At 28.7% G+C, this 21,622-nt stretch overlaps 3 protein-coding genes across 4 annotated transcripts in view; all 3 read left to right on the top strand.

Moving 5' to 3' along the window:
- The first annotated feature begins 589 nt into the window (after positions 1 to 589).
- Positions 590 to 4,665, top strand: LOC141535744 (uncharacterized). 2 transcript variants are annotated; one of them, XM_074255845.1, is made up of 6 exons: positions 590 to 1,076; positions 1,154 to 1,455; positions 1,548 to 1,734; positions 1,829 to 1,889; positions 2,124 to 2,287; positions 3,025 to 4,665. In XM_074255845.1, exons 5-6 carry the CDS (start codon positions 2,174 to 2,176, stop codon positions 3,793 to 3,795), a joined length of 885 nt encoding a protein of 294 aa, XP_074111946.1. In that variant the 5' UTR covers positions 590 to 1,076; positions 1,154 to 1,455; positions 1,548 to 1,734; positions 1,829 to 1,889; positions 2,124 to 2,173; the 3' UTR covers positions 3,796 to 4,665. The 2 variants fall into 2 exon arrangements, with proteins under 2 accessions (XP_074111946.1, XP_074111945.1); XM_074255844.1 differs by having other exon boundaries at positions 592 to 1,066.
- Positions 4,666 to 4,813: 148 nt separating this feature from the next.
- On the top strand, positions 4,814 to 6,743 carry LOC141535825 (uncharacterized). The gene is made up of 2 exons (XM_074255970.1): positions 4,814 to 6,436; positions 6,508 to 6,743. The coding sequence occupies exons 1-2, from the start codon at positions 5,911 to 5,913 to the stop codon at positions 6,594 to 6,596; spliced, it is 615 nt and encodes a 204-aa protein (XP_074112071.1). The 5' UTR covers positions 4,814 to 5,910; the 3' UTR covers positions 6,597 to 6,743.
- Positions 6,744 to 10,998: 4,255 nt separating this feature from the next.
- The window catches only part of Gapvd1 (GTPase activating protein and VPS9 domains 1), a 34,734-nt gene continuing 24,110 nt past the window's right edge, over positions 10,999 to 21,622 (top strand). The window contains exon 1 of the mRNA XM_074256311.1: positions 10,999 to 11,284. Coding sequence (XP_074112412.1) covers positions 11,263 to 11,284 — 22 coding nt within the window. The 5' untranslated portion in view covers positions 10,999 to 11,262. The remainder of the gene's footprint in view (positions 11,285 to 21,622) is intronic.

The following is a 21,622-nucleotide window of genomic DNA, read 5'->3' as shown; positions in this document are numbered from 1 at the left end:
CCGGTTAGCTTTAATTCAGCGTTACAACGCCTCCAATAATGCTGCGATACACGGACACACACTCATACATTAAGCCGTCCGCTTGCGACCTCATACATCCACTCATTCACACTTACGTACTCGGCTCATAGCGTCACAATCCCCTCTCATGCTCGGCTTTGTGTGAGCGAGTAAGCTGCTATTGCAGCATCTCACTCTCGCGTCTCCTCTACTTCCCCGCTCATTTTCATTTCTCGAATAGCGCGCTTCTGATTGGCTATCGTTTTTAATTCATAACTCAAATTCTATGGCCCAAAAAATTTTTTGGCTCAGGAACTTTCGATTCAGTATTTTTTTCTCTATCGACCCCAACAATTACTCCCGCCACTTCAGAGACACCCTGTATATATATATATATATATATATATGAGAAGAGAAATACGAGTTATTTCTTTGGATCAGCGAATTATATTCAAAAAGTGTAATATTGCAGAAAAATATTTATTTTCTTTAATTTGAATGTTTTTCAAAATTTAATTAGTTCCCTTAATTAACCTTTTTTTTAATAAAAATAATAAGTTTTTTTTTTAGAATTTAAATTTGTTTCATTTCCTAACAAAGATAAATTTGTTTATATGTTTTTTTTTCGCTACGTATTTCTTTATATTTTAATTAAAAAAAAGAAAATTTTTCGATAGAAGGACATCATTATTGAAAATTTATTCAAATTTCTGCTACATTTATGAAAGATGATAGCTGCAGTGCCACCTAATGGATTGTCAACTAATCGATTACATGAATACATACATCATAATGTGTATACGCAAGTGGTAGTGTTGTTATTCAGTTATTCGACATATTTTTCACACATGCTCCAATTTATTTCAATTAATTTCTTCCGTATTTGATTTAGAAATTTAACTTCTTCGATGGTTTATTAATTAATTGATCAAGCTTTGTCTGTCTATTATAATAATATTATGAGTGATTTTTGATCTTAGAACATTACGGAGTGAAGTGGGTTACATTGACAAGTCAAGTAGCTCTACGTACATATGTATGGAAGGTAGTTTGTCGAAATTAATTTGTAAGTTAGAGTATGTTTATATTTATGTAATTTTTTGGAAACCTTAAAAACTCAGTAATTATTTTTATAACTTCATACTTTTTTCAGATCTAGTTGATGTTTGATATCCGATATTAATTAAAAAATCATGAAACTGGTCAGAGGATATAAGTGTTCAAAGTTACTCCATTTTGGATTACGAAAGTTTACAAAATTGTTTACATTATTACAAAATAAATGGCTTTTGCAGTTTATTGGTAACATGTATAATTCTGAAAAAACATCGGATAATTCAATAACATGAAAAGATGTAGATTGAATAAAAATATGGGAATGGAGTTATCATTGCCAACTCTTAACTAAGTGTATGGTGATCGAAACAGAGTAACTGCTTCGCGGCATAAATATTGGTAATAAATATTATTTTGTTGAAATATTGACTTATTAATTATAATTTAAAAGAATTTAATAGATCATATTGACACCATGAATTTTATTTTAGTTGGAATGGACAGACACCAATAGATTGCAATGCCTAGGAATATTGAAATAGTATTTCAGGTTTTACTTGAAACTTAGTGCAGTAGTAACTACGGATTATTGGTATGTTTGGAAAGGTCGTTTCGAATAATTTTGTTTCAATTATGTAATTGGAGATTTTTGAAGCAGTACTTTTTATTTTCATGCAGGTATGGAAAAATTTTCGATATCAGGTTGTATATAAATACATTTTTCTATAAAAAAATTTTTAATATGACCTATATTAACGATTCTTTATTTTAGGATGTTTCTGGTCAACTATATTAGTAAACAGTAGAATTGAATCTAAAATGAGTACTGATATGTAAGTTTGAAATGTTTTATTATCATTAAATAAAAATTTATCATTTTTTTTTTTTCTGTGAAATAAAGATACAATTTATAAGCTGCTTAATCACTTTTCGTTTGTGACAATGTTTTATATTTCAAGTATAATGTCGATTTATTGAACAAATATTCTAATTTTAATATTTATAACGATTCTCAAATAACTGATGTTTTTAAATCAAATATTTTATTAATTTATTTATTTTTTCAGATTTATAAAATAATAATTCCAAATAAAATTAATTTCGAAAACTAAAGTAAATGAAAATATTGATATCTTTAAACATGGAGCACAAGATATTTCGTATTTGGATGTATCTATATATTTCTTTAAATTCATTTAATAAATATTCAGTCAATATTTTTTGCTTGAATGTAAGTATAATTAATCATTTTTCATTTTTGATTAGAGACATTGAAATTGAAAAATAATTTGTTCTATAAAGTAATACTGTTATATCATATAATTAAAAGTGGATAAATTTATAACTAAATAAGATTTGCAATAAAATTAATTTGTAATAAAATAATATTTGTAATAATCTGATGATTGACAAGAAAGTTTACTAGCCGCCGATAAAGTAGATAATCTTTCAATTTTATTTTTATATGCAACAATGGCTAATTAAAATCTGATAGTTTTATATTTTTAATTAAAATATTTATGTTAGAAAAAAATTTTTTCGTCTGATTTTTAATTTTTTTACAATTTATTTTTCTGTAAAAATAAAATATCGTAATTGTAGTTTATGTACTTGTGTATATAACTTATAAACATTTTTGACTTAGCTATTTGTATTATTATTATCATCATTATGATTATTATTAACATTGTTATGTTCAAACAAATGACTACTTTATACTTGTGTGATGAATATTATATCGAAAGAACCTTTAACAAATAAAAAAAAGTTATGAAACATTTATTTTATAATTGAAAATTAAAATAAATCAGAATTATTGCGTAAATATAAAAATAATATTTAGTAAATAGATATTCTTGTGAATCAGACAAGGTGTGAATTAAACATTAAAAATTTAAGTAAGGTGCTTTCATTAAATTTTTTTGTAATTACTTAATTGACTAACTGTTGTTATTGATTTTTTTTTAGGTATTACTAATTTTTCAAGTAAGAATGCCACCTAAGAGTAGAGTATCGATAGACGATGCAATTAATGTATTGATAAAATATATTAGTTATTTTGCATCGGATCAATTACCTGAATGGTCTTCTGACGTATGGGATAAGATGTCAAATGAACCTGAATTTAAAGATAAGTGGAATGGTCCTTGTATAAGAACAAACATCAAAGAAAATCGACGCGATATTCTAACGAAAGCAAAGGAACGATGTGGTTATTATGTACCTATAAAAAATAATGACATAAATAATGATGATAATGACCTCGATGATGACATCTCCGACGATTGCGACCGGGACGACGTTAAAAAAGATCCAGATTATTATAGTAATGTGTATATTAATGAGCAGAAGGATTTTGAGTGTTTTGATGTAGTACTTTCCAGACATCTATGGAACTCGATTCAAAAAGTTACTCCTATTGTAAAGAACGATAGCAACTATCCCGGTCTTCAACCTAAAGTATGGACTGATACTCTGATATTAGAATTTTGGAAGCAGTATCGATTAAAATGTGCATTCGTGTTTAAAAAAGGTACTATTCAACAATATGGACATTATTATGCAACAATGATAGGACGATGCAAAAGTAAGAAATGTAGAAACAATTTATTTTGTTATATCGAAAACGATCCGGGTATTGATGGTGATGTTATCATAAAAATGAACTGTCGAGACACACGATTTGAGAAGCATGACGATCTTAGCCGTCCACTTAGAGGAAAAAAAGAGAAGAAATGAGAAAAGAAGTTAAAGATAAAGGAGTAAAAGCAAGTATTAGAGAAGCATCCCGAAAGCTTCTTCAACCTGGAGACACTCAATGTCCAGTGATAAGTAAAGCGAATGTTCTATACCAATTAAAAAAGAATCAACAGAAAATGAGTATGATGTGAAGCCAGAAGACAGGCGAGATTTGATAAAAGCTCTTATGTGTGTAAATGAGACCCCCATTTACCGTAATTCGATCAAAGTTGTAAGTGCTTCACCTTTCTGGGTTTTCTATGGAACACCTTCCCAAATTCATTGTTATCGTGAGTATCAGCGATTACACAAAGACTTATCATCAATTAGCATCGACGCAACTGGTGGGATAGCCCGAAAATTTATTGATTGTGGTGAACGTACAAGTGCTATCTTTTTATACCAAATCGTCATAAATTTCTATAATACTACTATTTCGACATATCAAATGTTGTCGGAATGTCATGACACAGATGTAATTACATTCTGGTTAAGAAGATGGTTACGGCTTGTACGTGATTCTTCGACTGTTCAGAGGATTCCTGGCGAGGTTGTGTGTGATGGTTCACGTGCGTTACTAAACTCAATAGCTTTAGCGTTTAATAATCAATCATTACCTAATTATATCGAGTCGTGTTTTAATAAAGCTAAAAATAATACTTCATGGAAACCGAATACGTATATTCGGTTGGACACAGCCCACTTCATTCATGCTGCCAGCTCTTGGCAATGTTGGAAGTCGGTAAATCACAAGAATGTGAAAAATTTTTATTTGTATTGCATTGCACTGTTGATTCAGTGTAATACTTTGAAAGACTTTGAAAAAATGTTAATATTGATTTTAATTGTTTGTTCTACCGAATTTGATGATTCAACAATTTTTATAATCAAAAATATATTACGCCTCTAAATGCTCGAACAGAATTAGAAAATATAATTGGTAATAAAAACAGTAAAGATTTGTATCATGAAATTGAAGAAAATATGAAAAGTATGGACTTCGATGCTGAAAAAGTACTATTTTGAATGACGAAAAAGAAGATCCAAGTAGTGACTCGTCTACCATTAGTTCATGGATAAAAGATCTTGTTACTATTTCAAATAATGTTCAAACTACTGGTAAAGTATTAAACTGTTTTTATGTACCATTATTCAAAGAGTCCTTTCTAAAAACTGTAAAAGATTTTCCACTGTGGACACAAGTATGTACTCCAAAAATAAATTACGTGCTACGTCATCATATATTGAGCAAGACTTTAGAGATTCAAAAGAAATGCTCAATCGGCAAATCGGTCTTCCTGCACGAGTCGACATTTTAGTGAAAGCTCATTTGAAAAATCTTTTAGGTGGTATGGTTGTATTTCAAAACAAGCTCACAAAATTTGTCGATGACAATATTGATAAATCTACTATATCTAACGATTCAAATTGTAATGATGCTAAGTCTGAGGAAAAAACAGATGGTGTTAAGGTTGAAAATTCAAATGATGTTAAGATTAAGGAAAGAGCAGATGATGTTGAGGTTGAAGATAGTATTGATTTTGAAAATTGGCGCGGCTAGGGTAACGATATGAAACATCAAAACTTTGAATGGATTAATTATGCAAATAATTTAAATCACCCTACACAAGATATGAAAGCCGAGAATTCAACTATGGAAGTAAGTAACGATTCTGTTATAGAGAATTTGAATAAATCTATTGAAAGCGAGCATGATTATAGCTTAAAAACTAGTACTCCGAAAACTACCCAAATCTCTGAAAAAACGTATTAGATGCTGCTATTGAAAAAAAGAAGGAAAATTAATAACGAAGGTAAATACTTTAAAGACTGTCCTGAACTTAAATTAATAGATAATTTACTTGCATCTCAAAAGAACAAAGAAAATGTTCCTACTATAAAAAAAAAAAAGGCAAACAAACAGAATCATATTTATTGATAAATGGGAATCTAAGTGGACCAGTTATTCATAATGGGGTAGCTTTTTTAGCTTATAATACTTGTCCGTTTGACAGTATAGTCCAGTTAATTTTTAATGGAGCATTAGAGAGTAAGAGCTTTCATGAATTTTTAAATTGTTCTGAAAATTCGACTTTTAAAGTTGCATTAAATTTAATGAGAAATGGTGTGAAGAAAAATGGGCAACTATATAATGATCGGTTCAATATTTTACACAAAATTTATCAACAACAAGAATTAAAACAACCAATGAAATGGAATGATGAAGATACAAATAAAGTAAACACAATATCACGTGTAATATATTGCGAAGACAATGTTAGTGCGTTATGGAATAAATTATTCCAAAACGATCCTAGTTTAATTGAAAATATAACATGTACAACACCAGAATGTGTTGATTTTCAAAATAAAAGGCCTACGCTGTCTGTCAATTATGAAATTCTTCTTAAGAATGGTATACAAGATTTGCAAAATGCTCTCATCTATCATGGAACGTTCCAATCAATCTGTACTTTTTGTAAGAATAAAACACGAATCTGTGAACAAAAGTTAAACTCTTACATTTATATTGAGTTGGACATTAAGCTGCGTAACCAAGATAGCAGCATGTCATACCGGTTACGAGACTTTCCAACGTTTTTAAATATCAAAGAAAATGAAACAAAAATATACGGTATCGGTTGGTATGATTTTATTACATTATTTCTAAAATTCTAAAAATTGTATTCTAATTTTCTTTTTAATTTTCAGTTTGTGTGGACTTATTGGATATAATGCACATCATTATATTGCATATTGCCGCAGATTATGCGGAGATTGGCGATTTTATAATGATTTAATGAAGGAGTCAAAGCCAATGAGGAAGCATACAAAAATTTTACCACATGGAGTTCTTTATATATTAGAAAAGTGATAAGTCAAATAATTTTATTACTTTTTATAATTATAAAGAACAAATTTTCATGGTGATAAGGGTGGCACAAAAAAACCCATTATTTTTTTTTCTGAGTCGAGTAAAAAAATGTTAGTTTTTGCTGTTTTAAGAGCCCTCTCCAAAGAACAGCTCAAAAAAATTTTTAAGAGGTCGCTCCAAATTTTTTAAATTTCAAAAATCGTAAAAAATCGAAATTTTTTTTTATTTTTTTTCTCGTTACGTCGAAATTTTATAAACAAAAAAATAAGTGCCTGAAAGTTTCAATTCAAAATTAAAATTTTAAAAGGTCGCTAGTAATTTTTTTTTAAATTTCAGAGTCAAAAAATGCTAATCCAATTAAATAGTCTTAATAAATTAACAAAAATTATGAGCGACCTTTTAAAATTCACATTTTAAACTGAAACTTTCAGGAAAACCTTTTTTTTTTTGGTTTATAAAATTATGACGTCACGAGAAAAAAAATAAAAAAAAAAATTCGATTTTTCACGATTTTTGAAATTTAAAAAATTTGGAGTGACCTCTTAAAAATTGTTTTAAGCTGTCCTTTGGAGCGAGCTCTTAAAACATCGAAAACTAACATTTTTTCACTCGAGACTCAAAAAAAAAAAAAAATTAGTCAGTTTTTTTGCGCCACCTAATGGTGATAAAAAATATAGTTGGAATGTAATGTTATTTTTAGACAAATTCACATCATAATAATTACTATCTTAAAATAGAGTTTCAATAAATAGAAACTGAATTCTTAAAAAAAAAAATCTGCTCAGTAAATGCTGATGAATTAATTCATTAATTCAAATTATTTTTTTGTTTAATTGAGTACTTAATCGTAATGTCTACTGAATAGCAACCGTAATACACGATTATTATGATGAAAATTTAAATACATATTTTTAGAGCATGTTAAATTAATCTTGAAGATTTTAAATTTTTATCGATGTTTTTGAATAATTTATTCAGAAAATTGTTGAAATTTTAGTGTATGAGTATGGTGCAAAATAATAGGTAATTTAAAAGAATATTTTATTTAATTTATTCATCTTTGTTGAAGAATTTATTTATTTATTAGCTATAATTTTTTGTTTGCTAATTCTACGTACAAAATAGAAACCATCCATATGCTAACATGTACTATATAGTTATATGAAAATTTTCATTTGATATTAATTATTAATAAGAACCAACTTCATGTTATGTATTTTATATTTAATAATACAAAATCCTTCAATCCAAGACTAAAAATTTTGTATTAAATGTTAATTATAATTAAAAGAGCAGAAGTATGCCACTTTGTATTTCAATAAAAAATCATTTTTAATTATAAATGCGTAGTTTTTCAATATTTTTTATCCTAATTGATCGAGTATGAAAATTCTAAAACTTGTTAGATGTTTGTCAATTTTAATATGATTATCAACTATAATAATAATAATAGGCTATAAGTTGATGATAAATAAAAATATTTTTTCAATTACAGCTACTAAGACTATTACATTCACCTAAGCATCTGTCGCAACCGAATTAATTAAAACCAAGCTTAGATTTTATATTCGGGAAAAAGTGATGCGTAAAAAATATTCTGATAATATATATTTGGTAATCCTTCCTAAACACATTTGTATTCGTAATATAATAATTGCTTTTATTAAAAATTATTTGTTGTTATGCTATTCTTTTCTTAGATATGGGTATCTAATACACAGAAATATTTTTTTAAAATTAACACAAAATATCGTAATGAAAAGCTGGTTTGATAAGTACATGAGTCTAACGTTCAGCTTCGCCGGTCTCTTGCAATAACAGTGCTTTCTGATCTTTCTTAAAAATTAATTTTATTTATAACGATGGAGAGACACTGTATTGCTCAATCGAACCTAAACTTATAAAGCTGATAATTGATCATGCTATTAATGTATTAGAAGTAACTATTCATACGTAAAAAACTCTGAGTTAGTCACGCAGCGTGGATTTATTAGGATTTTTTTACGCTTAAGTAGACATGTCCTAAAGTTTTATGAAGAAATTATCTTATGTAGAAATTAAAAATTTTATTGCTGTGAATTTCTGAAAATACTTTATCAATAATTGATAATATAATTATTATTTATTTATTTATTTTTATTTATTAAATATATATGCCAAAGCTAAACAGCCGAATAGCAATGATAAATAAAGTTTATATCAACAAAATCAACATAAGTAGTATTGGTTAGAGATAGTTTAGCAATTTATAATAATAGGATTTATTTATGATTTTAATTTACAATTAGAATATAAATTATAGTTTAAATTATTAAACTAAATTAATAAGTCTATATAATACTAAGTAGAAATTATTAATTCATTGTTTCAAGATTCACAAAATAAGTAAAGGCTTTATTTTTGAAAATTTCGATGGATTGCGAGTTTATGATGTCAGCTGGTAGTTCTTGCCAAGTTCGAATAGCAGTTACGATGAATGAATGCTCAAATAAAGTGGTAGCAAAGTTTGGCATTTTAAAAGTGACATTATTATTTTTCGCTAACAATCCACCAGATTGTCTTACGTCAGCATCAACTTCATGGAAGAGATCACGCAGAAATTTTGGTTGACCAGTTTCAAATAATTTAAAGAGCAAGCATGCCAATGAATAACATCTACGTGATTTAACATCTACGTGATATTTATTATAATTGATTTGTTATAAAATTCTGAAAAAATTATCAGGTGTTTGCTGATTTCGGTATCAGTAAATATCTACGATATTAGATATTGGATCTAATAGACACTCAATAATTTTTATTGAAGCTACAAGTGAAATTTTTAAAAATATTTTCGTAGAACTAGTTTTTAAATGAAGTTAAAAATATTAAGGTCTGCTGCTTTGAGTATCATTAAATAGTGATGAAATAAAAAAATTATTTGGTACGTGTACTAAAGACGTGCAATACGTATATTTAAGATAATAATTATCAACTTAAATCCTAAAAATATTAACAGAAAACTTTTTATGTCCCTTGGATATAACGATAATTTACAAATAATTCTCATTTAAAGATTGCCGGGTTACTTACGGTTCGAATGACCTTTGCGCATGCGCGGTGAAAATAAATTGGCTTAGAATAAAAAAAAGTTTATTATTAAATTACAGGATAACGAAGGACGAACAAATGTTTTTTTAATAGAACAATGAATAAATAATTATAAACTATTAAAAAAAAAAAAAAAAAGTGAGAAAATCAATATTTAGTGCTAACTTGAGAGTCAATTTTTGAAAATTAAAAAAAAAAAAATTAAAAACGAACAAAAGAAATTTTTGATCAAACATTGAAGAACAGTTAAAGAACAATTGAATTAGCCAAAAAAATTAATAAAAATCAATTACCCCCGCCAACTTAAGAGAGCCTTATACTAAGACTTTTGAGAAGCATCAGTTCAACAGTGTAGTTTGTGATTATTAACGAATTAATAAAAATGCCTCGGCAAAAAGTGGATCCTGATTTTTCCGTTTAACAGAATTTAATGAAACATTTATAAAAATTTTTTCTGGTGTCGATTTACCAGTATTTCTACACGTTGGAACTATACACCAATAAAACTCATTTTTTGACGACATTTCGAGTAATTAAATTATTTTATTTTATTATAAACAACACAACCAGATCTTTTTTAATCAATCACAATTAACACAACAATTGTTTACACCTGCCACGTGTTTACAAGAGATTGGCGCTTAAAATTTCAAATGAAATAAGCACTATGACGTCACATACACGAGATGGAGCTACTTATTCATTTAAATATCTGCTTTTTTTTATTTATTAAATTATTTAAATTTTTAAGAACAAAATCGAAAAATTTTTTTCCAAAAATTAAAAAAATTATATAGAATGTAAAAATATCAAAAGTTTATGAATATCAAAATCATGCAAATACCCAATTGAGTTGAGGTTCGATTTTACATTGACTGCGCGTATGCTCGAATATTGAGTAAGATGGCCACGGAGGCTAGATATATCTAGCCTCCGTGAAGATAACTCTGGGCAGAGAAATTCTGAGTAGAGTTTCACACTGTCTTCCGTTTAGTTGGCTTCAAATTGCTGACGTAGATTGACAACAAGTTTCAGTTAAGGTGGCTATCAGGGTAAGGCACTGACTGTACATATATCAATTTGGATGTTTTTGTTCTTATCGATTTCTCCAACTTGACAAAAACTTCTATACATTGCTGCCACACTCTGATGAGAGCGTAAAATCGCTCATAATTTTTATTACGATCCAGTTAAACGTTAAATGTAGTCTTAATTTAATATGTATGGTTAAATGTATATTAACTACAATAATTTGTTGCAATAATTTATTTTGGTTGTTGTTAAATGTTAATTGTTATTAGATCTATTACAATAACGTTATAAAGATTATTTAGGAGAGCCACAAAGCACTAATTGTCTGTTAAGTGTATTTAGATGAGTGATTTACGAAAATTTTCAGTTGATTTTTTTTAGTTTCATTATGTGTTTTTATTAAAATTTTAACAATTATTTTTATTTTTGTAAATAATGTTTGCTACAATATAGTTAAAGTTATATTTTTAATGATTTTCAAGTTTTTACCAGGTAATTGTTAATCATATTGTCATATTTCTTAACCTTAATTGAGAGCATTATGAGACAAATTCTCCAAACATAGTAAATAAATTTCTTCCTTTAGAAAGTAGATCGTTTATAATGTAATTGCATGAAGTATGTTCTTTATAGTAGTTATTAATTCAGTATACGAATCAAAAATTTTCAACCCAAAGTATGGTTATTTCAAATAATAGAACACAGCATCTACTTTGACATAAATAAAAAAGATACATCCCTGTTTAAAAATATTGATTAAAAAGAATTGAAAATGATGAAATTCGAATTCTTTTCAATAATTTCAAATCGTTTGTTTGTTTATATAGATATACAGTTTGTGTGGAGTGACCGATTCTCAATCCATTTCAATCAGTATTTTTAACCAGGGATTTGAATTGAAGAACAAGTTTACTCTATAAAAAAATTATGTATTATCAAGATAATTGTCCTAATTGAATAAAATGATTTGATAATATCGAAAATATTTAATATTTCTCAATACTTTTTTATCCTGAAAATATTGAAAAGTATTTAAAAGCAGTAAGAATTTCTAGAACTATTAAATCATTTGATATCTTGACAAGGGAACAGAAATTTAGATATTATAATACAATTAAAGTATTCGATATTATTGGAAATTTTTAATTCTATCAATTATTTTTATTCCTTATGCGCGATTAAAAGGAGTATTTCAGCGCACATTTTTATGTGTGGTAAATAACTTTTTACTCATCTGATAATTACAACCTAATTTTTTTGTAAATCAAATGGTTATTATGTACCTGAAGTTCTGAACGTTTTTTTTTGAACGAAAATAAAAAAAAAATTTTTTTTGCTTTTGAGACTGAAAATGATTTTTCAGTATCAAAATGAGTCAAAAAGCCCGGGAAATAGTATATTAGATTCTCAAAATACCAAAACTACCCCTTCAGCCACCCCTAAGACTTAGACATCTAAAAAAAAAAAAATGCAAGAAAAATAGTTCAACGGGTCGTTTGAAGCTGCGATTTTTTTTAGACGCTCCTTTTACACCCCCACAGACTACAAAAAATAATCAAGACAATAACTCCCCCGGAACTATCCTTCAGCCACCCCAAAGACTTAGAAATTTGAAAAAAAATTCAAAAAAAATAGTTCAACAGGTAGTTTGAAGCTGCGATTTTTTCTAAACACTCCTTTCATACCCTCGCAGACTACAAAAAATAATTAAGCCGATAACTCTCCCGGAACTACCCCTTCAGCCACCCCAAAGACTTAGAAATTCGAAAAAAAATTTTTAAAAAATAGTTCAACGGGTCGTTTGAAGCTGCGATTTTTTTCAGACGCTCCTTTTACAACCCCACAGACTATAAAAAATAATCAAGCCGATAACTCCGCCGGAACTACCCTTCGAGCCACCCCAAAGACTTAAAAATTTTTTTAAAAATTAAAAAAAAATAGTTCAAAGGGTTGTTTGAAGCTGCGTTTTTTTGGACGTTCTTTTACACCCTCGCAGACTACAAAAATAATCAAGCCGATAACTTCTCCGGAACTACCCTTCGAGCCCCCAATGACTTAATAAATTGAAAAAATTAAAAAAAAATAGTTCAAAGGGTCGTTAGAAGCTGCGATTTTTTTTGGACGTTCCTTTTACACCCTCGCAGACTACAAAAAATAATTAAGCCGATAACTCCTCCGGAACTACCCCTTCAGCCACCCCAAAGACTTAGAAATTTGAAAAAAAATTTTTAAAAAATAGTTCAACGAGTCGTTTGAAGCTGCGATTGTTTTTTAGACGCTCCTTTTTTACCCCCGCAGAATATGAAAAATAATGAAGACAATAACTCCCCCGGAACTACCCCTTCAGCCACCACAAAGTCTTAAGAATTTGGAAACAAATGATTTAAAAATAGTTTAAAAGGTCGTTTGAAGCTACGGTTTTTTGAACTACGCGGACAACTATTTTACGTCATTAGACAAAAATTGTTAGACTCTCAACTTTCCTGGAAGCGACCGATTAGCAACTATTAGCTAGTTTACTAACGTTGGTTTTTTCTACTGAAAATTTAGTTAGTATGTGATGGTGCTAGCCGAGCCAAAGAATTTCGAACTTTGTAAATTACAAGACTCTTACGCTTTATATTCATGCAATTTTATTTAATCCTTTTGCGTTGCTTGTTCTGTAGTTCTTTGGTCGTTACCCAGGACACGCCACGTGGAGGCCACCATATTTTTATAAAGGATATTAGTATTTATTTGATTAGATCGATATGCGTCGATCGAACATTACTTGTCATTCTAATATCCTTTATCAAGTGTCCCACTAGGGTGGGTCAAAAAAATCGAATAATTTATTTTTGATTTTATACTCTGAAAAATAGGTTCGTAGACACCTAAAAAGAATTCTCTCCAAGTATAAGCTCTTAATTATAACGGGAAGGTCCTCCGCTTTGCGGGTTTCTATTTTTTTCGAATAATCAGATAAAAAAATTTATATTTCGCTTCCAACTGCTTGGAAAAATATTCCGTGGCATAGATTTTGTGAGAAATTGAATGCTTTACAAAAAGGTCTCTTATGACTTTTTCAAAAACTCAACCGATTAAAAGATATTCATAGTTGAAGTTTGGCTATTTTAAGGAAAATATTCGTTTTTATTATGAATTTTATAAGTCGATGAAAAAAATTATTTCGGATTGCGGAACTCATGATTTTGTAGGAAATTTACTGCTCTACAAAAATGGTCTCTTATGATTTTTTGATTAAGTGAAGCCGTTACGAGATATTCATCGTCAAACATTAACGAATATCAATATTTCCAGTTTTTGATCAATAATTCGATAAATTTTAATTTAAACTATGAGTTTCAGGAAAATTTACATAAATTTGAGTTTCGATCGATAAAGAAATGTTATAATAAGTTAGATAAAGAATTATTGGAATTATCATTGATTTTCCTTGGAGAAATGCCTCAAGAAAAGATTTCTTTCAAACGTCCTGGTGCTGTTCATCATGCTAGATGGATGGCTAAGGCCATTTATAGTTTGAAAATGTATCTATTCAGAGATGAATTCAAACTCTCTCAGAAAGAATTGCATGGTCTTCGTCATTTCTGTATTTTTATAGTCACATTGTATTTAAAAGCTTGGTTTTCATCAACTTCTGCAACAACTGCTGCTTATCATGACTTGCAGTTTATGAAAAATTTATTGGAGTACAAACATATCAATCCTTTGATTTCTTCAGCTACGTGTGAAAAAATGATTTCGCACTTATGGTATTTGAGCGATGAACTTGCCATTTTATCACTGTTTGACGATGGCGTTCCATTAGAAGTAAAAAAAGTATTGTTGAAGCTGTTAATACTCGTGAAGGTACAGATTCTAAAGCTAAAAGATTTGTAATTGCTAAAAAAGATTTGAATTCATTGGCGCAGAGAACTCTGAGTGACTTTGTGTCTAAAAAGTCATTAAATCTTTTCAAAATCTTCGATCTACCGTATGACTTTCTTGATATCGATGTTGAATTATGGCCTACTAATGAGAGTTATCTCGAAAATAAAGAATACTTTCAACAACTAAAAGTTGTCAATGATTCAGCAGAGCGAGCTGTTGCATTAGTCAGTGAATATAATCAATGCTTGACAAAAAATGAAGAACAATTCCAGTACTTATTGCAAGTTGTCAAAGAACATCAAAAACATTCCCAAATTGTAATAAAAGAAATTATTTATAGTAATAGCGTACTGTTATGTTAAAAATATAGACAATTATATTGCAATTGATAATTCAATAAAAAATTTATCTATAAAAAAGTTAAATACTGGTTGTTTCTCACTTGATTCAATACTTTTCATATTAAATTTGACAAAGAAATATGTCATTCACTTCAAATTAAACTAATCATTGGCTATATGTCGAAAAAATGCTCTAATTTCTTGTTTTAATGCAATCAAACAAGCTCAAGACTGAAAACAATATTAAAAAAATTGTTTATAACATTTCTTTATCGATCGAAACTCAAATTTATGTAAATTTTCCTGAAACTCATAGTTTAAATTAAAATTTATCGAATTATTGATCAAAAACTGGAAATATTGATATTCGTTAATGTTTGACGATGAATATCTCGTAACGGCTTCACTTAATCAAAAAATCATAAGAGACCATTTTTGTAGAGCAGTAAATTTCCTACAAAATCATGAGTTCCGCAATCCGAAATAATTTTTTTTCATCGACTTATAAAATTCATAATAAAAACGAATATTTTCCTTAAAATAGCCAAACTTCAACTATGAATATCTTTTAATCGGTTGAGTTTTTGAAAAAGTCATAAGAGACCTTTTTTGTAAAGCATTCAATTTCTCACAAAATCTATGCCACGGAATATTTTTCCAAGCAGTTGGAAGCGAGATATAAATTTTTTTATCTGATTATTCGAAAAAAATAGAAACCCGCAAAGCGGAGGACCTTCCCGTTATAATTAAGAGCTTATACTTGGAGAGAATTCTTTTTAGGTGTCTACGAACCTATTTTTCAGAGTATAAAATCAAAAATAAATTATTCGATTTTTTTGACCCACCCTAGTGTCCCACCCTATTTTTTTTTAATCTATTATCGATCTATATTCATTCCGACTCTTTTCTCGGAAATATATTCGAATACTATTTCTAGTTATGTTAAAAAATTGACTTAATGAAAAATTTTCAATGATTTTATTACCCAAGATTAAAATTTCCTAACGATTTTAGATTTTTTGTAGGTACTACTTGTTTCTACGTAAGGTAAGTGCTCAATGGTTTTATAACGTTGTTATAATGTTATATTCATGTTCTTTTTTCCCAATCTTGGTAATTTTTCAGCTGACCGAAGAAAACACAGTGTATTTGCGTAATTACATTATGTATCATTGTTAATGATTCAAACTTTACCGTTACGTTTATTGCTAAATATTAAAATGAATCATATAAAAAAAAAATACACTCTTAGTCGCATTACTGTTGACCGAATTATCAATCAGGTACATCTTTACCCTGATAAAAAAAAAAGTATCGAGACATAGAAAAAAGTATTGAAAAGTATCAGTTTTCTAGTCAATACAATACTTTTCAATACTTTCTTCTTTGTCTCAATATTTTTTTTATTCAGGTTAATTATTTTTTTTTCTACCAAATAAGTTGTGCTATAATTTCTTATTCTTAATACACATGAAACTTGTATTCTTGGTCGCATTATTGCTGACCGAATTCTGAACTTATAGTATTTCTGCAATTTATCTAAATTAACTTTAAAGAAAGATCAAACTGTTAGTTTTTTAAATCTTTGTACTACATAAAAATTATTGGACGGATAACTTATTCTTGGTCGCATTACTGCTGACCGAATTATCAATCAGGTACATCTTTACCCTGATAAAAAAAAAATATCGAGATATAGAAAAAAGTATTGAAAAATATCAGTTTTCTAGTCAATCCAATACTTTTCAATACTTTTTTCTTTGTCTCAATATTTGAAAAATTGAAGAGAAAATTTGAAAAATGAAGAATTTGATTACGATCCTTTTACGAACAAAGAATTAATATACACTGTGCTTAACGATATGAAATATCAATGCCGAGCTTGTAAGAAGTATTTGAACAGCTTTTGTATGAGAAAAACATAGATAACCAAGCAGTAAACAATAGAAAAAAATTTCAGTTATTTCCAAGGTCAAAATAAGCAATTAATTTTCTATTAATTTTTAAACTGAAATAAAATTGTAAGTGTCAATAAGTAGGCCAGTGTAAGAAACTGGATCTTTCATCTTATACAAAAATGTAATTTGTACAGAACTCGATCGGCAATTCAACGATTAAGAATATTGTATAGCACGCCTCATTAGCGAAGCGTTGAGGTTGTGCTCTACTCTCGACATTTCAAAAAAAGCAGTTTTCTTGAAACTGAAATTTATTTTTGTAATTTATATCGCACTTACAGGTTAATATGAGCACACTTATATCAAGTCAAATAATTTGTCAGGCACATAAAATATATTTCAATAAAAATTTTTTAGTTTAACATAGTAAATAATAACATTAAACATAATCTTGTCTGGATGTCCGTGTATGGATGAATGTATGTGGCAGGGAAATTGGTCGAATAAATGATCGTACCGGAATAATTTTTTATTATCTAAAGTAATACACAATGGATTTTCTTAATTAATATGAGCGTTCAATTCACGGTCGTTAAATTATTATTTATACATGACTAATATAAGACTGTAGATTTTTTTGTATATATATATATATATATATATATATATATATATATATATATATATATATATATATATATATATTGTAACAGGGTAAAATTACCCTTAATCGATAAGTCACCGGATATCGATAATTATTCGACATAGCACTAGCGCGTCTCGATCTTCGGGCCTAAAGGGAGAATAGGAGGGGGTGAGTTTGGGTTAAAATAGGTGAGCCGTGCAGTGGAAAAGGGAGAAGTAGTGTGACCGCCAGACTGAGTGCCACGGGAATCAAAAAGGACCGTTCCCGAGAGTAGTGACGAGATGAAGGAAGCCAACTACAACTAGGACTTCATCCTCAACGAGTAAGTTAGATCATCGTTTTGTTCGTCAAGGTATCAATTATTACTCTGTGGGAAAGAAGTGGACCGCGGTTCTTCCAATACCCAGTTACTTCTCCTAATTATTTATCAATTGGATCGTTAATCGATAAAATTTTACTAATAAATTAAGTGTGGAACATTTGCTAGTTTGGATTTAGTGATTTTCATGGGGGTTTATACCCGAGGATCACTCAATCGACCTTGCGGGAAAATTTAATAACTAAAAATTATCAATCAATTAATTAACATCTGAAAATTCGTTAAATTTATTTTTATAATAATTAACTTAGTAAAATTGATTGATTTTTATCATTGAAAAAAATCGACAAATTTTTATTCGTGGAATTTTAGTTAGGCGTCAATTTTTGGTGTCGCAGTAAATTCCAATACCCAGGGTCAAGCAAAACAGCTAGCGAATGTTCTAGCAATAAAAAAATTGAATATTTCGACTTGTGTCGAATTTTTTTTAATAGATAAAACTAATAGAAAATTATTGATAATATTTTATATTAAGAATTAATTAGTAAGAATATTTTATATTAGGAAAATTATTAATTGAGAATATTATAGAGTGGAAAATTATTAAGAATATTATATTAGGAATTATTTATTGAGAATGTTATATTATAAAATTATTCCGTCAATTGTGAATTTAATAATTTTGGGATTAAGTCCGTGAATTAATTAAATTAATTTTACTCTAATTTGATAATTATCGGCATGGACATTAAGTCCTAGGAATTAGTTAATTGAGTCAAAAATTGTCACAGTAAAAATTTAGTGAGAATTAGTTAATTAAACTTGTGTTAATAATTTTGAAGTGATGTAAAGATTTATATTGTGATTAATTTATTTAACAAAAGCTAATTCAAGGTATTAAGCCTCTCGTTCGAAATAATAACTTAGGAATTTTAAGCTGTTTAATATTTTAAACTAAGGAAGATTAACAATTGGGATTTGAGAATTGTAATAGCTATTTGGAAATTGATTGTTAATTAAAAATTGTCGTTTTATTAATTACTAATGATTGAATAATTTAATTTAAATATTTAATTGAAATTAATTACATTCGATTTTATTAAAATAAAATTTATAAAGTAAAGTCAAGTTAGTAGTGTGAGTGTGAGACAAGTGTGGGTTATGTGTGAGTTGCAGAGTGATTAGGTCTATGTTTCGTCGCTGGGCCGTTACCAGCTGTAGCTGGTGTGGGTTATGAGAGTGTGCTGCAGAACATCTAGGTCTATGTTTCGTCGCTGGGCTGTTGTTCTGTAGTAAAGTGTGTATAAGCTGCAGGAGTATCTAGGACTATGTTTCGTCGCTGGGCTGTTACTCCTGTGAGCCGAGTCAACGAGCCCGGTATATGATTCGTCTCTGTGCGGGTGATTGTAGGTTTAGAAATCGGGTAGACGCCGGGAGGGGCCCGTCACGTGTAGACGCCGGGAGGGGCACGTGTTAGAAATCGACGGGTAGACGCCGGGAGGGGCTCGTCGAGATTAAGATATTGTTAAGTGTGGTTAGTGTGTGCGTGAGTAAATTTTGTTAACTAGTTTTAAGTCAAACCTTGTTAAGTTTGTTAATTTTTTATCGTTAATAAATATCGATCGATCTTGTTAATTAATTATTCATTATTCAACAGCACCTTCCTCCACTCTCTCTACCCTAAGGTTAAGTTTTCTCAGCTCTGGACCGGTTCCAGGAACCCTGATTAAAAATCCTGGTGGCGCCCTGATAATTGTATTGTTGTTAGTTTTGTTTATTTATTTATAAAATTGATTAGGGGCCAACCTGAGCAGGTAAAACTGTTACAATATATATATATATATATATATATATATATATATATATATATATATATATATATATATATATATATATATATATATATATTTTTTATATATATATATATATATATATATATATATATATATATATATATATATATATATATATATATATATATATATATATATATATATATATATATACATTTCATTATAATATTTTTTTTCCTCATCTTAGAGCTTCGGCACCACTAAACCATAGCAGAATTTTCTGTTTTTTATTATTTTGTTTTTTATCTCTCAATTTAATAAATTTTGTTGTAAAAAATGAGATTATGAGGCGTGCACTATTGGATTTTCCAAAATTTTGTTATCTACATTACAAAAAAATGAGCTCTCCAAAGAAAATTTTCAAATATAATTCGGTCAGCAGTAATGCGACCAAGAAAACATAATCTGTAATCTAATTTTTATATTGGTTAAGATATTGAGTACAAGAAATTTATTTATTCGTATAAATTCTAAAAAAATTAGCGAATTACTATAAGTTCAGAATTCGGTCAGCAGTAATGCGACCAAGAATACTGGTTTCGTAGGTATTAACAATAAAATATGTTAGAACAACTTTTTCGAAAGAAAAAAAAGTTAAATAGAGACGAACTTGATGAGTAATTCGGTCAGCAGTAATGCGACTAAGCGTATATTTTTTTTTTTTTTATATGATTCATTTTAATATTTAGCAATAAACGTAACGGTAAAGTTTGAATTATTAACAATGATACATAATGTAATTACGCAAATACACTGTGTTTTCTTCGGTCAGCTGAAAAATTACCAAGATTGGGAAAAAAAAATGAATATAACATTATTACAAAGTTATAAAACCATTGAGCACTTACCTTACGTAGAAACAAGTAGTACCTACAAAAAATCTAAAATCGTTAGGAAATTTTAATCTTGGGTAATAAAATCATTGAAAATTTTTCATTAAGTCAATTTTTTAACATAACTAGAAATAGTATTCGAATATATTTCCGAGAAAAGAGTCGGAATGAATATAGATCGATAATAGATTAAAAAAAAAAAATAGAGTGGGACACTTGATAAAGGATATTAGAATGACAAGTAATGTTCGATCGACGCATATCGATCTAATAAAATAAATACTAATATTCTTTATAAAAATATGGTGGGCTCCACGTGGCGTATCCTGGGTAACGACCAAAGAACTACAGAACAACCAACGAAAAAGGATTAAATAAAATTGCATGAATATAAAGCGTAAGAGTCTTGTAATTTGCAAAGTTCGAAATTCTTTGGCTCGGCTATCACCATCACATACTAACTAAATCTTCAGTAGAAAAATCCAACGTTAGTAAACCAGCTAATAGTTGCTAATCGGTTGCCTTCAGGAAAGTTAAGAGTCTAACAATTTTTGTCTAATGACGTAAAATAGTTGTCCGCGTAGTTCAAAAAATCGTAGCTCCAAACGACCTTTTAAACTATTTTTAAATCATTTGTTTCAAAATTCTTAAGTCTTTGGGGTGGCTGAAGGGGTAGTTCCGGGGGAGTTATTGTCTTGATTATTTTTCATATTCTGCGAGGGTGTAAAAGGAACGTCAAAAAAAACGCAGCTTCAAACGACCCTTTGAACTATTTTTTTTGAATTTTTTTCAATTTATTAAGTCTTTGGGGTGGCTTGAAGGGTAGTTCCGGGAGAGTTATCGGCTTGATTATTTTTTGTAGTCTGCGAGGGTGTAAAAGGAGCGTCTAAAAGAAATCGCAGCTTCAAACGACCCGTGGAACTATTTTTTTTGAATTTTTTTCAATTTTTTATGTCTTTGGGGTGGCTCGAAGGGTAGTTCCGGGGAGTTATCAGCTTGATTATTTTTTGTAGTTTGTGGGAGTCTAAAAGGAGTGTTCAGAAAAAATCGCAGCTTCCAACGACCCT

Source organism: Cotesia typhae, unplaced genomic scaffold (genome assembly GCF_013202065.1).
Source record: "Cotesia typhae breed Kobodo isofemale line unplaced genomic scaffold, CoteBio_Ctyphae scaffold_152, whole genome shotgun sequence".
Lineage (NCBI taxonomy): Eukaryota > Metazoa > Arthropoda > Insecta > Hymenoptera > Braconidae > Cotesia > Cotesia typhae.
The sequence above is the reverse complement of the archived record's forward strand: the minus strand, read 5'-3'. Positions and strand labels throughout refer to the sequence as shown.

What these genes read in the sequence shown, in the direction of transcription:
- LOC141535744 (XM_074255845.1), top strand. Translation starts at nt 2,174, where the DNA reads ATGAAAATATTGATATCTTTAAACATGGAGCACAAGATATTTCGTATT. An exon ending in TCAATATTTTTTGCTTGAAT is followed by an intron (nt 2,288 to 3,024) that starts GTAAGTATAATT and finishes ATTTTTTTTTAG; the next exon opens with GTATTACTAATTTTTCAAGT.
- LOC141535825 (XM_074255970.1), top strand. Translation starts at nt 5,911, where the DNA reads ATGAGAAATGGTGTGAAGAAAAATGGGCAACTATATAATGATCGGTTC. An exon ending in AACAAAAATATACGGTATCG is followed by an intron (nt 6,437 to 6,507) that starts GTTGGTATGATT and finishes TTTAATTTTCAG; the next exon opens with TTTGTGTGGACTTATTGGAT.